Source organism: Vicugna pacos, chromosome 35 (genome assembly GCF_048564905.1).
Source record: "Vicugna pacos chromosome 35, VicPac4, whole genome shotgun sequence".
NCBI classification, from domain to species: domain Eukaryota; kingdom Metazoa; phylum Chordata; class Mammalia; order Artiodactyla; family Camelidae; genus Vicugna; species Vicugna pacos.
The window spans coordinates 13,626,027-13,639,589 of NC_133021.1; the positions used below are offsets into that span (position 1 = coordinate 13,626,027).

At 40.6% G+C, this 13,563-nt stretch overlaps 1 protein-coding gene across 5 annotated transcripts in view; it reads right to left on the reverse strand.

Moving 5' to 3' along the window:
* The window catches only part of MCM10 (minichromosome maintenance 10 replication initiation factor), a 92,032-nt gene extending 83,764 nt beyond the window's left edge, over positions 1-8,268 (reverse strand). For 4 of the 5 annotated variants that reach the window (XM_072955062.1, XM_072955060.1, XM_072955061.1 and 1 more), the window contains exons 1-6: positions 8,206-8,268; positions 6,205-6,290; positions 3,683-4,021; positions 2,778-2,882; positions 2,505-2,642; positions 774-945 (exon numbers count right to left, since the gene is read on the reverse strand). In XM_072955062.1, the coding sequence (XP_072811163.1) occupies positions 774-945; positions 2,505-2,642; positions 2,778-2,882; positions 3,683-4,021; positions 6,205-6,211 (761 nt within the window). In that variant the 5' untranslated portion in view covers positions 6,212-6,290; positions 8,206-8,268. Of the gene's footprint in view, positions 1-773; positions 946-1,569; positions 1,659-2,504; positions 2,643-2,777; positions 2,883-3,682; positions 4,022-6,204; positions 6,291-8,205 lie in introns of those variants that run through there. The other variant, XM_072955063.1, reaches the window with a different exon arrangement.
* Positions 8,269-13,563: the final 5,295 nt, after the last annotated feature.

Here is a 13,563-nt window from a genome sequence, read left to right on the forward strand (position 1 = left end):
AAGTCTTTACAATAAACTTCTACTGCATGTTGGCAGTCACGTGTTCTCCCTTGCTTAATAATACACCATATAAGAGCTTAGCAGTTTTAGTTTAGATTGACAAGGTTCAGGTGTTCTAGAGAGGTTGCTCTTGGCTACTTAGATGGATGGTACCAAAGGCAACTCGGTTTCAGAGTCAGGATTAATGCTGTGTAGTAATCATGGAGACACAACGCAGGAGTGATGCAAAGCACAGAAGACGTAAAAGTCCAGGCTGTTCCCTGACCTACTCCTGTGATTTATTCCTATTTTAATCAAATATCTTAAAATTTCTCCACGTAACAGACGCAAAGAATATAAACTGATAAACTTTTTTATCAGAAAGAGAAAGAGCACAGCTATTTCTCTTAACATCAATTACAAGATACTACCATCCTGGTTAAACTGTATATAACTTTAGGTTTTTAAAAATAATCTCTATCACTATTTCTTTTTTTTTTCTATCACTGTTTCTATCAGTTTCTGATTAAATATATTTATTCAATTCCTTTTTATGAAAACATATCTGCTATTCATCGTATAAACAAGAAAAAAGTCTTCCTTAGACATTTCATATGCAAATGTACTGAGTCAAACGCAGTGCCGACAGCCAAGTTCTGTCAAGTTCACAAGCTGGTGGTCTTAGGCGGATCTGCGGCACACACACTATATCTGGAAGGCGCGCTCTCTGGGAGGAGGAAGAGGCATCTTGTGAGGCATGTGAACAGAGTGAGTGGGCTGTTACAGCTACTGACCTGAGTCTAAGCCCAGAGAAGGCTTCCACAGACACTGTCTGAGCCATTTCCACAGAGGTCCTGGGGGTCCCTGCGCTCTGATCTCTCGTCATCCCACTAGGCTTGTTTCCAGGAGTCGTTCGGAGTGGTTGGGAGGGCACACTTGTCAACTTTGAAGATGAGCTTTTGGGCGCTAAAAAATTAATTAAAAAGTTAAGTTCCACACTGATAACTACACTTTTTATGGAATTTTTTTAATCAACACAGGCAATAACCAATCTTAAAAGAACAAAGGAAGCTCATAGGATCACTTCTGACTACCCTCAAATGTCTGCAGCATAGTCCAAAAGAACTTTCTGCAGTATGGAAATGTTTTATAGCAGTGCTGTGCAACGTGGTGGCCACCAGCCACTTGTGGACATTGGTCACTTGAAACTGACTAGTGTTTCTAAGGAAATAAGTATCTTAATTTAATCTAAATTAAACAGCCACATGTGGCTAGTGTCTTGCAGTATCAGTGCTGCCCTAGAACACTGCTCTTCTGTGCAATGACATTTATTGTGTGTTCACCCTACATGGAGCACCACGGTAGATGTCATAAGGGAGTAAGAGCTCCGCTTTAGAAATCAATAATTGATGGACATTTTTGCACAGATCAAGGTCTCCCTGGAAAAAAATCTAAAGTTAGCTCTGCTTTCTTCTCTTGTTTTTTTTTTCTCTTTTCTTATTTCATTTCAAACCGTTTCATATTATTTGCGGGGTGGGGCGAAATCAGAGGGGACCAGGGTTATTCTACTGATGTGGTTACTTTTCATACTTGAGAAGCATTTGATAACGCTTCTGAAGGCTAGAAAGCTGGGATATCCTCCTTAAGAAAATATCACTCTCTCTTGAGTAAGATTGCTGTTTACCCTCAAAGTAACTATGGATCACTGCTCCCAAGCTAGGTACCAGGGCAACCCGAGAACTTCAGAATCTCTGGAAACCCTATCCCTGCATTGTCCTTTCAAAACCAAACTTTGGACACTGCTTAATGAAACACCATAGTAATATTAAAGGTGCTAAGGGGATGGACACTATTCGTAAGTGAATACATGGAATATACAATTTGTTGTCAAAACATATGAACACTCCGAGCTTGCAGCTATTCTGTACTGCTGTGTCAGATGTCATAAGTAGTCAAAAGGGCCTTTTTGAACATGTGTGACAATAAAATGCTGCTCACTCTAAGCTATATTATCTCCAGACCATTTTGTCTTAGACCTTCCAAAGAATAATCACTTTGGGCAAAAAGACAGTACAACAAAAGCAATACACAGTGCTTACAAATCCTCTTCATTTTATTTTGTGTGTATATATGTGTTTGCTGAAATAGGATTTTATTTGAGTATCATTCTATACTCCTGGCAAAGAAGCCTTTTCTAAAGAATAGACCCTCTGGCTCAATAGAGGACTCACCCAGTGGTTATACTTACTAGAATTCAAGTCAACTACAGGACTATAGAGTTAAAAATAATTTAACCAATTAAGTATTTAGTAAATACCTACCCTCTACCTAAGGATTGTGTAAGCACTATGAGATGCAGAGAAAAGAGTACAAAATACAGCATATGGTTCCCATTTCTAAGAAACTTACTTTTCTCAATGTGCAGGTAAGACAGACCGAAACACACATGCACACACGACACTGCCAAAATGTATGTTAAACAGAGCCCAAGCAGTGAGAAACCAGGGAGGCCTTGAGTACTCCACCTGCTGGTGAAAGCTTCGGTGCCCGGGCCACCTGCCTGGGGTTTGGTGCAGCAGGGACTTCGAGCTCCGCAGAAAGGCATGCTGACTCCTGAATTCTCTGAACTTTCTTCTCCTTAAGAGGGGGACGTGGAGCCTTATCTACTTGATTAAAAGTAAAAGAAATTAGTAACGAAAATTGAGAAAGGGGCTCAGCAGCTGTTTTATCAGGAGTTGGATGCAGAAGTCATGAATTATAAATGTATGAATTAGAATTCCTAGAATGAGTCTGATTACCTGGGGATTTACGCAGAAGGGCTGGACTGGCGGGTGGTTTAATTGTCGCTAGCTTTAGCTGTTCTTGTAAGGATTTCATTTGCTCTTGCAACTTCTTTAATTCATCTAGGAAAGAGAAATACACTGATTTATGAACCAGACCAGAGGAAATATTACACATGATGAGATTGCTGGAACTACTTTTGGTGTCCACCCATCGCTCCCCCAAAACCTCAAGACCCACAATATAATCCATGCCAAGAACTCGCAATTAACTCTGGCACTTCAAAGTGGTCCCCTCAGAGAAATAAGCATTTTATTTCCAGCAATTAAACCTCTAATAACAAACCTGGTTACGAATTTGTACTATTGACAGATATTATAGACACATATTCATAGCTAACAAGCTTTTAGGAGTCAAGAAATAATTACACATTCCATAAATTATCATAATACAATAAATTCTGGCTCCTGTATTAGAATAAACAGTTGGCTGAAACTGCATTTTATTGTATGTAATTTAAAAATATATAAGAGAAGATGCCAGGAATAAGAAAAGGGCACTCCTCCATGTGTCTGTTTAGACATGGTCTTCTGCTCAAATAGAATGTGTGCCAGCTTTGTAGTCTTGTCCTTGCCTCCACGTGCACATAAGTCCTAAAATAATATTTTTCCTTAATAAGCATGAGAAATGTTAGAACAATTCAGCAGAGGATCAATCACAGCCGGTTGACACTGATATAAGGGGTTCTCTGTATGCTCAAATGCTGGCTTGAAATGTTTGATCCACTAACTTACACACTTTTTTTGGCAAAGTCATTTATCTCTACCCCTGACTCAGCAGCTATTTGGAAGAAAGCTGTCCAATAGATGGTCTTCATCTGGTCTATCATAAAGAAATTAGAGAAAGCAAGTAGTTAAGGCACCTTGCAACTCCTGGTTAGTCTTTCCTTGTCTGGGAGCAGGAGCTGGGAGGACCCTCTTTTCAGTTGACTGCAACATAGGAACTTCCTCCTCATCAGTTAAGTCTTCTGTGTCTCCAAAGAGTGCAGCCAGATTCTCCTTTTGGTCTTCAGGCTTTTCCACTTCATCATTAGCCTCCTCTGTGTAAGATTCACCATCACCATCAGTGTCAAAGAGCTCATCGAATGAGTCGGGTTCACCAACATCCTGCGTCAAGGGCTGACTCTCCTGTGAATTACAATCCAAGGCCAACTCATTCTCCTCCAGCAGTGCAGTCAGCAGAGACAAATCATCTTCCTCCCCTATAGGAAAAAGGAAAGAAAGGAAGCCTACCCGTGAAAAACCACTGTTGACAAGCGGAGTTAAAACATTCAACATTCAAAAGGCAGTTAAAATGACTCCGCAGATTCACCGTTTTGCCTGGTATAATTATTGTTCTTAATTCCATTTCTCCTCTCTCCAAGTGCTTCTCAGAGAGCACGGGGCTAAGAAAAAAGGACCAATATCTGCTTACTAACCACAGTGGGCCAGGCACTGGGCTAGGTCTCTTTATCTGAGCTACGTCAGCTAATCAGACAACTTCCTGCATATGAAATTCAACCCACAAGGGAATAATGGAAAGAACACACTAAGCATACATTTAGGTCCTAAATGTACATATTCCCTCACTTTTTAATTGTTTGAGCAATTTTTTTAAATATAGAAAAGTACAATGAATTATGTTAAAAGCACTCAGCTTACTGAAAGGCATATGCAGAATAGATAGAAAAGATTATACTGTATAGCACAGGGAAATATATACAAGATCTTGTGGTAGCTCACAGTGAAAAAGAATGTGACAATGAATATATGTATGTTCTCATGTGTAACTGAATAACTGTGCTTTACACTGGAAATTGATACATTGTAAACTGACTATAACTCAAAAAAAAAAAAAAAGTACTCGTATCTCACCACCCTAAATTAGCCAACATTAACATTTGGTCATGTTTGCTTCTGGCCTTTAGTTCGTTTAAAAAATTTTTTTTAGAAGTTTATTATGTCAAATCTATGCCAGCTCCTTTCCACTGCCTCCAGGCCCCATGGCAATCACTGTCATACAGGGTGCATTCTTCTCAGCATCCAAACTCATTCCAGTGTCTCCCATATTACCAACTACCTCATATTTTCTTACTTATTTGTTATTATCTTGCTCTCTCTACTAGCATGTAAGCAGGGATGTCATTCAACAGCAACTAGTTTCGGTAAACTTTTTGATTTTGTCTATATTGGAACAAATTGTGAAGCCATGCCAAACAAATGAGATTTCATTAAATACAATGATTTCTTAGAGAACACAGACCCATTTACTACTTATTCTCATGACCATCTCAAAGCAAAAACTTACAGTTTGTATTACATCAATGGCTCTGTAGGTAATTAGGTGATTTTAGGAAACAGGAAACTACCATTATATTAAAGGTGCAATCAATTTCACATATTGTCACAGTATGATGAATTTTAACATTTGGCTTTAATTTTTTTTTAAAGAGCAAAGTGTAATAAACTTGGACGTTAAAATTGCACAACCAGAAAAATAATGCTTGTTAAGGTCTTTTCATAGCCAGCACAATCATTTCTGTGCTGCTCTCAGGCTAAGCTTTGCTAACTGGAACAATATCTCTTTACTAGGTAAATATTTTGCACACATCTCTGTAAAATAAAATTTCAAAGGACTGTAAGAATTTAAGTCAGGGCTAGACTAAAACCACTTCAACAGATTTCAATATCAAATGTGAACTCTAAAGTCACACTGCCTGGGTTCAAATCCCTGCTCTCACAGTTTCACCTGTGAAAAGTTACCAAACATGTCTTCCCGTCTATAAAATACGGTTGCTGTGAGGATTAAATCAGTTAATATAGTCGTCCTCGTCATCCACAGGGCATTTGTTCCAGGACCCCAAGCAGATACCAAAATCTGCAGATGCTCAAGTCCCTTATATAAAATGTACTTGAATATAAGCTACACACACCCTCCTTTACATTAGTATCACCTCTAGATTACTTATAATATCTAATACAATGTAAATACTATGTAAATAGCTGCCAGGGCTCAGCAAATTCAAGTGCTGCTTTTTGGAACTTTCTGAAATTTTTTTTCTCTCGAATATTTTCTATCCACGGTTGGTTGAATCCACAGATGCAGAACCCTCAGATATGCAGGGCTGACTGTAAGATCTTAGAGCAGCACCTGGCACACAGTAAGTGCATGCCAACTATCATTATTGTTAAAGACAATCACCGCTTTCAGGAAGGGAAATCCCACCTGATTAAAACAAGTAACATTCACTGACTGAAGTGAGATTTCTTTTGAACCGTTCAGATAATACTTGAGGGTAGGGTAGCAATTTTCACTATTTTATAAGTGGAATAAATAACAAGCCCATAGACAAAAGGGTGGTTTCCCATGAAACAAAGAGAAACTGAGAAAACTGCCAGGACTTACCATCCATGATGTCCAGAGAACAGCGGTGATGGAGAACCACTAAAAGAGGATCAGGTGCCCAGGCGATGGCAGTGATGCAGTCTTGGCTGTGTGAAAGCAACATTACAAAAGTCACCCTTGATTCTTCTCTCTCACATTGCATATCCAACAAATCTAGAATCCTCCAAATTCTAGGGCCTTAAGCTCAGAATTCATCAAGACTCTGGCCATTTCTCACTCCACCACCACCACCATCTGCCTCCTAGGATGGAAGCAGTCCCTTTTTCTTATCTCCAAGCAATGGTTATAGAAACTCAACTGAGGTACAGAGTAGTTGGTATGACACTAGATTACACAGATGAGACAAATTGTGAACAGGTATTATTTAGGCTGGTCTAAATATTAGGGCTACTATCTGTTTTGTTTCTTGTAACTCGTTTGATGTCTTCATTATCCATGAAAGTTCTACTTAGTTGCAGCCTTAGTCACATCAAGATTTTGATTCAGTACAAGTTAGTAAAACTCAAGAGGAATAGTTGGCATAGTTAATTATGATAAATTCATGTCATTCTGTGCCCTTTCCTTTTTTAATTTAAAATGATTTTTAAAACTACAAGCAAAAAGTGTAAATTTTTCTAGCTTATTATTTAACTTGTACGTGCTCTATAATATATGTGACCCTGGTAAGGCCAACATCAAGTAATGATTATGGTGCTTTGTTTTTATTTATTCAACAAATATTTCCATGGACCCATCATGTGCCCTGTGCTATGCTGTCTACTGGGGAATCTGTTGGATTGTAAACTTCCTGAAGGTTAGGTGGGAGCAAACTGTCGTGTTCATTTCTATAACCAACCCTCTATTCCCTCCCCAAACATACGCATTCTTTCTCACCCTCACATCTAGGACCATCTGACAAGTGCTATGGATTCTACCTCCAATATAGTGTTCAAATCTTTCATTTCTCCCCAGTTTCACCACCAAAAGCCTAGTCCAAGCAACCATCAATCCTTCGCCTGGACCACCGTGTTAGCTTCCTGCACTAGTCTCTCTATCCCCGTCATTTATCCTCTGTATAACAGCTACAGTAATCTTTGCTTTTCTTGACAATCTTTTAGGAACATAGGTCACATTGTGGTATTTCCTCCATAAAACTTTTTAAATGATTTTTCCATTGCCCTTAGAACAAAATTTACAAAGCCCAAGAGGCCATGGCTACTCTCTCCTGCCTACTTGTACTTCCTCATCTTTTCTGTGGGTCTGCTCCACCCAACTCTACTCACCCCCAAACCAAGCTTCGACCACACTAGCCTGCTTTCAACTTCTTGAACACTCGAGTGCTTTCAGGCCTCAGTCTCTTTGGAAAGCTCTCCCCTAGCTCCTTCTCATCTTTCAGTCTCTGCTGAAGTATCAGTTTTTCTAAGCCTTTCCAGACCACCCTATGTGACCAGGCCCTGTTGATAACCTTTCACCTCAGCCTTTTCATGACTTCACCGTACACACTACTAAGGGGTACCTGTCTATTATCCATTATCCTCTTTAAACTATAAACTTCACGAGGACAGAAGTGCTGGGTGTTTGGAGCCCCGCACATGGCACGCATTCAGTAACTATTAGCAAATCATGAATTTAAGCAAATAAATAAATGAATAAGAGAAGGTCGAAACGGCATGCATTTAGCAAGCGTTTTAAAAGGCTACCTGTAAAAACGAAAAACTGGACCCTTAAACAGCGTAGACTGCGGGACTCCTGGCACCTCACGGTGCGTTTCGTAAGTGTCCGCAGCCCCCCGCCCCGACACCCTCCGTCCCTCTGGACTCAGCGCCCATCCCGCCGCCGACCCCGCGCAGGCCCCGCGCTCGGCCCAGGCCGGCCCCGCGCTCGCCCAATTCCAGACGAGTCGACCTGAGCGTCCCCGGGCTCCGCGTCTCCCGCCCTCGGAGCTCACAAAACTCTCTCGCAGACTCGCGCCTCAGGCCCTCTCACCGCCACCCATACACCCAGACCCGCTTCGCTCCTTACCGGCTCCTCAGTCCTTTCCTTCCCTCAGCCAGACCCGCCAAAAATCCCAAATTGGCTCCGCCCCCGTCGCTGACGTCAGGCGCACGTCTGCTTGGAGCGGCACTGATTGGCTATGTCCGAGCTCTGGGCGGAAGCAACCTGGGGGAGCGAGCGATTGACGGTCCTTGCGTAGAGTGATCTGATTGGCTCACGTGACCGGCGCCATCTTAGTTGGGGGCAAGGGAATGGCCAGTCGGTGCAGCCCGGACCTCCTTCGGGTAAAGGTAGCGTCCCCACCGGCGCCGGGAAGTTGAAGTGTTCCCGTCCGGTATTTTTACGGGAGGTCATAAGTCAGTTCCTGACACTTTCCGGGACTGACTGTACCATCCGGTCCATAGCCTCATTTTCTCTTCCTCTGAGGTGGAGGGTAACCCTGCGCAGAGCCCACTGCAAACCTCACCCCCGCCCTCACGAATGTGCTCTGGTTGCGCTGACTGTATACAGGTCTGAACAAGCTGGTTAATTATTTCACCTAGTTGATTATTTTACAGCTTTGTGTTCGGTTGAGATAATTGGGCCCCCAAACAAACAAAAATCGGGTCCACTTTTACCTCCGTCTGACCTTGGTGAAGTAGTAACATCTTCACCGTCTGTAAAATTTGAAAAAAAAAAAAAAAAAAAGGCTAGACACGGTAGAAACCACTATTTCCAGAGGAGTTCTTGGTCCATAGACTTTGAGAATTGTACCTGGAGTCAGAGCTGGGAACAACTGGTCAGGAGAGCGCATTTTACACAGAAATGCAGATTTTAAAAATGTATTTACATCCTAAAAAGTGTCTGTACATAAATCCAAGGACGCAGTTTCTAGATACACAGTAATAACATAGCTTCTATGTAATTTCAAAGAATTCAAAGCAGAAGAGTTTTGGATGGATCAAACGACCATTTTACCATTAAAAAAATTTTTTTTTCCCTTGTAGACTCTATTCGGGCATTGCATTCCCCACTAATCATTTTATACAAGGTGGCATCTCTGTCCACTGTGTTTACCTTCATTTTCAGAAAAATTAAAATCAGCATTAGATTGGCTGGAAAATAAACTGTCCTAATGCCAGCTACATTGATTTTTTTACCCCCTGTGTCCTAATGGAGATTAATGCTCTATTTAGGTGCTCAGCCTTATTATCTGAACCTATTACAATGACCCAGAAATATGAACAGTACCACTTTTAAAGCTGCTAGTGTTGAAAAGTTCATAGTAATGGAGGAACTGTAGTAATCACGTTGAAGAAAGGAGTTTAAATGCATCTCTACAGCTAATTATAAAGGCTCATCATGGAGTTATTCTTAGTCATTATGCAGAAATTCCTGGACCAATTCTGATTCTTATTCCAAAGTTCTTTTCTTCCTCTTGACTTTCCAAGGCCACTTTGTATCCAATCCATGCAAGAAACACAAAACAAAACCAATCTAAGCCCTCAAACTTTTCAAGAATGAGGAACCAAGCAGTTATATTAATTGGAATGAGTACAGTTGTGATTCTGCGAAAAAAGGGGGAGGTGAGTTTGAGAAAGAATTAGAGTAAATTCAGAACCCACTGAATGTGAAGATAACAGGGAGTGAGAAGGAAGGAGGGAGAGGGGAATTCAGGTGGTTTTTGAGACAATGCACTGAAGTAGGTAGCACAGGAAATACAGAACAGGTTAGGGAGAAGACAGATTTAGTTTGGGATTTCAAAATGAGATGTGTGAAAGATACTAAGAAAAGCCCTGTAGCCAGTTTGATGGCCAGTTTTGAGGTTTTAAGAAGAGGTCTGTACCGGACAACATCTTTAAGCGTCATTAACATACATCTAAAATAAAACCTAAAACAAAGTATCAGTGTTGTAGTAGTTCTTACATCCTTCTGACAGGAGGCAATCACAGATCCCTTTCTGAATACAATAGAAATGATGCATCTCCCTGCCCCCAGAAAAATGCACTCTCATACATTCACAATTTTGTGTACCTCTTGAGGGGATTCACGTATTTTCCTCAAGACACCCCTCCAAATCAAGAACTTCTACTGTAAAAGGCAGAAGCATGGGGAGCACAAAAATTTGAGCCAATGACAGAAGCTGAGCAGGAACAGATAGAGTGGTCAAAAAAGCGGGCCGCCACCTAGCCTCACGCAAGAGGGTGACCTTTACCTGCACCTGCCCTTCATATGGCCTCGGTCTGGTCCTCTTCCTCTGCCCTCTCCACAGGGTGAAGAGTCCCAGAGCTGAGGGGATGTCCCTATCCAGATACTGAAAGCCCCTTGAAGCCAAAGCTGTAGGTCCTGGGACCCTGGAATTTTTTACTCACGGGCCCTAACTGGGCTTCAAGGACCTCTGTGGGCCTCTCCTCGTCCTTCTGATGGTAGATCCCTCTAAGGGGTGGCGTTTGAGGGTGGTGGTGCAGGGTGCCTGGATAGCAGGTTGGGGTGTCCCCACTCTTGGGGAGAGGCCGCCAAGCAGCACAGAACTGAGTCCAGGTGGGAAAAGAAGCAGGATTTGCAGGGCTGGGGGCCACTTCTCATGATGTCCTGTTTCAGTGTGAAGCTCCAAGGAGATTTTAGTTTTATCTATAAAACTTTAAAACTCTATACATCAGATATGTGGGCCTCCATTTGTATTCTTGCCCCAGAGTTTTCCAGTGTGAGGGGTGGGCCTGTAGGAAAATGGCACAGGATGCCAAGGAAGGAGAGTTTTAAGAAGGAAGTAGTAATTGTCAGTGCTCTCGAGCAGGGGTTCTCAGTGGCCCCCAGACCAGCAGCATCAGCACCACCTGGGAACTTGTTAGAAATCAAATGCTTGAGCCCCATGCCAGACCTACTGAATCAGAAACTAAGGGTGGGACCCAACATTCTGTGTTTAGCCTTTGTAGTTACTGCATCTTTCTGTAGCAGTGGTTCTGAAACTATAGTGCATCAGAATCACTGGGAGGGACTTTTAAAACATATCATAGAATAAGAGGGAAAAAGGCCGCAAAGAGAGTTAAGGTTAGGCTGCCTCAAGCCTCTTTCCCCCAGATGCCACTGGGCCATATCGCTAAGTACATCCCTTGTCACCTCTGCTCTCATCCTTTCTCTCCTATTTACCTCTAACTGGCTTACTTTCAGTCTCAACCACCTTCAACCCATTTCCCTTGTTGCTCCATTTACAGCAAAATCTTGGCCTGGCTGTTCCCTGATCAAAATTCATCTGTAGCCATTTGGTGCCTGTAAATCTCCAACTCCTTGCCATTCAGGAACTTTACTTGCAGACCTGACTCCGTAGTTTTGCTTTTTCCAGAGTGTCATACAGTTCGAATGATACAATATGTAGCCTTTTCAGATTGATTTCTTTCACTTGGCAATATGCATTTAAGGTTCCTCCAAGTCTTTTTGTGGTTTGATAGCTTATTTCTTCTTAGCACTGACTAACATTCCATTGTATGGATGTACCACAGTTTGATTATCCATCTACCTATTGACATCTCGGTTGCTTCCAGGTTTTGGCAATTACGAGTAAAGCTATTTTGAAAATTCATGTGCAGGTTTTGTGTGGATATGTTTTCAGTTCATCTGGGTAAATATGAAGGATGGATGTATGCTTAGTTTTGCAACAAACTGCCAAATTGTCTTCCGAAGTACCACTCTGCATTTCCACCAGCAATTATTGAGAATTCCTACTGTTCCACATCCTCCCCAGCACTTGGTGGTGTTATTGTTTTGAATTGTAGCCATTCTATTATGTGTGATAGTATCTTGTTGAAATTGTCAATTCCCTAATGACATATGATGTTTAGCAACTTTTTGTATCTTTATTTGCCAACTGTACATTTTTAGTGAGGTATCTGTTATCTTTTGCCCTTTTAAAAAGTGGGATGTCTTCTTATTGTTTCATTTTAAGAGTTCTTTGGATATTTTGATACCAGCCCTTTTTCAGATGCATGTTTCAGATGCAGATTTATTCCTAGTCTGTGGCTTTAGTTAGTTTTTGTGAAAGGTGTAAGGTCTGTGTCTCTTAGATTCTTTTCTTTTTGCATGTGGCTGTTCAGTTGTACCAGTACCATTTGTTGATAATACTGTCCTTTCTCTGTTGAACTGCTTTTTGTTCCTTTGTCAAACCCCAGTGGACTCTCTGGGTCTATTTCTGAGCTTTCTGTTTTGTTCTCTTCATATATTTATCTGTTCTTTCACCGGTACCACACTGTCTTAATTACTGTAGTTTTATAATAAGTCTTGAAGTTGGGTAGTTTCCGTCCTCCAGCTTCGTTCTTCTCATTCAGTGTTGTGTTGGCTATTCTCGTCTTTTGCCTCTCCATATAAACTTTAGGATCAGTTTGTTGACAGCTGCAAAATAACTTGAGATTTTGATTGGAATTGGCATTGAATCTGTAAATCAGGTCTGAAGAACTGACATCTTAACAGTATTGAGTCTTCATGTACAGGAACGTGGAGTATCTCTCCATTTATTTAGTTCTTTAATTTCTTTTAGCAGCTCTTACACATATTTTATTAGATTTATAACTAAGAATTTCATTTTTTGGTGTTAATGTAGATGTCACGTTTTTAAAATTTCAAGTTCCAAGTTGTTCATGGCATTACTGATATTAGTAATTTTTGTCTTCTGTTTTCTTAGTTAACATGGCTTAGAGGTTTATCAGTTTTATCAGTTGTTTCAAAGAACCAGTTTTTGGTTTCATTGATTCTTTTCTATTGATTTCCTGGCTTAAATTTCATTGATTTCTGCTCTAATTTTTATTATTTATTTTCTTCTGCTTATTTTGTGTTTAATTGCCATTCTTTTTCTAGTTTTTTTTTAAAAGAAGCTTTAATTACTGGTTTTAGATCCTTTTTCTTTACTATGTATGCATTCAGAGCTAAACATTTCCTGCAAAACACTGCTTTCACTTCATCCCCAAATTTTGATGTTATATACTAATTTCATTTAGTTTAAAATATATTTAAATTTCTCTTTAGACTTCTCCTTTAACCTGTTATTTACAAGTGTGCTTAATCTCCAAGCGTTTGGAGGGTTTCCAGGTATCTTTCTATTAATGATTTCTAGTTTAATTCCACTGTGGTGTGAGAACATACTGTGTATGGTTTCTGTTGTTTTAAATTTCTTAAGCTGTGTTTTATGGCTCAGAATGTGGTCTGTCATGGTAGATGTTCTGCATGAGCCTGAGAAGACTGTGTATTCGATCATATGTGGAATATGAAATAGTCTATAAATTTCAGTTAGATCTAGTTGATTGACAGTGCTATTCAATTTAATCATGTCCTTAGTAATTTTTTTGCCTATTGGGTCTGTTAATCATACTGATAAAGGGTATTGTGAAGTCTCCAACTGTACTAGTGGATTCATATATT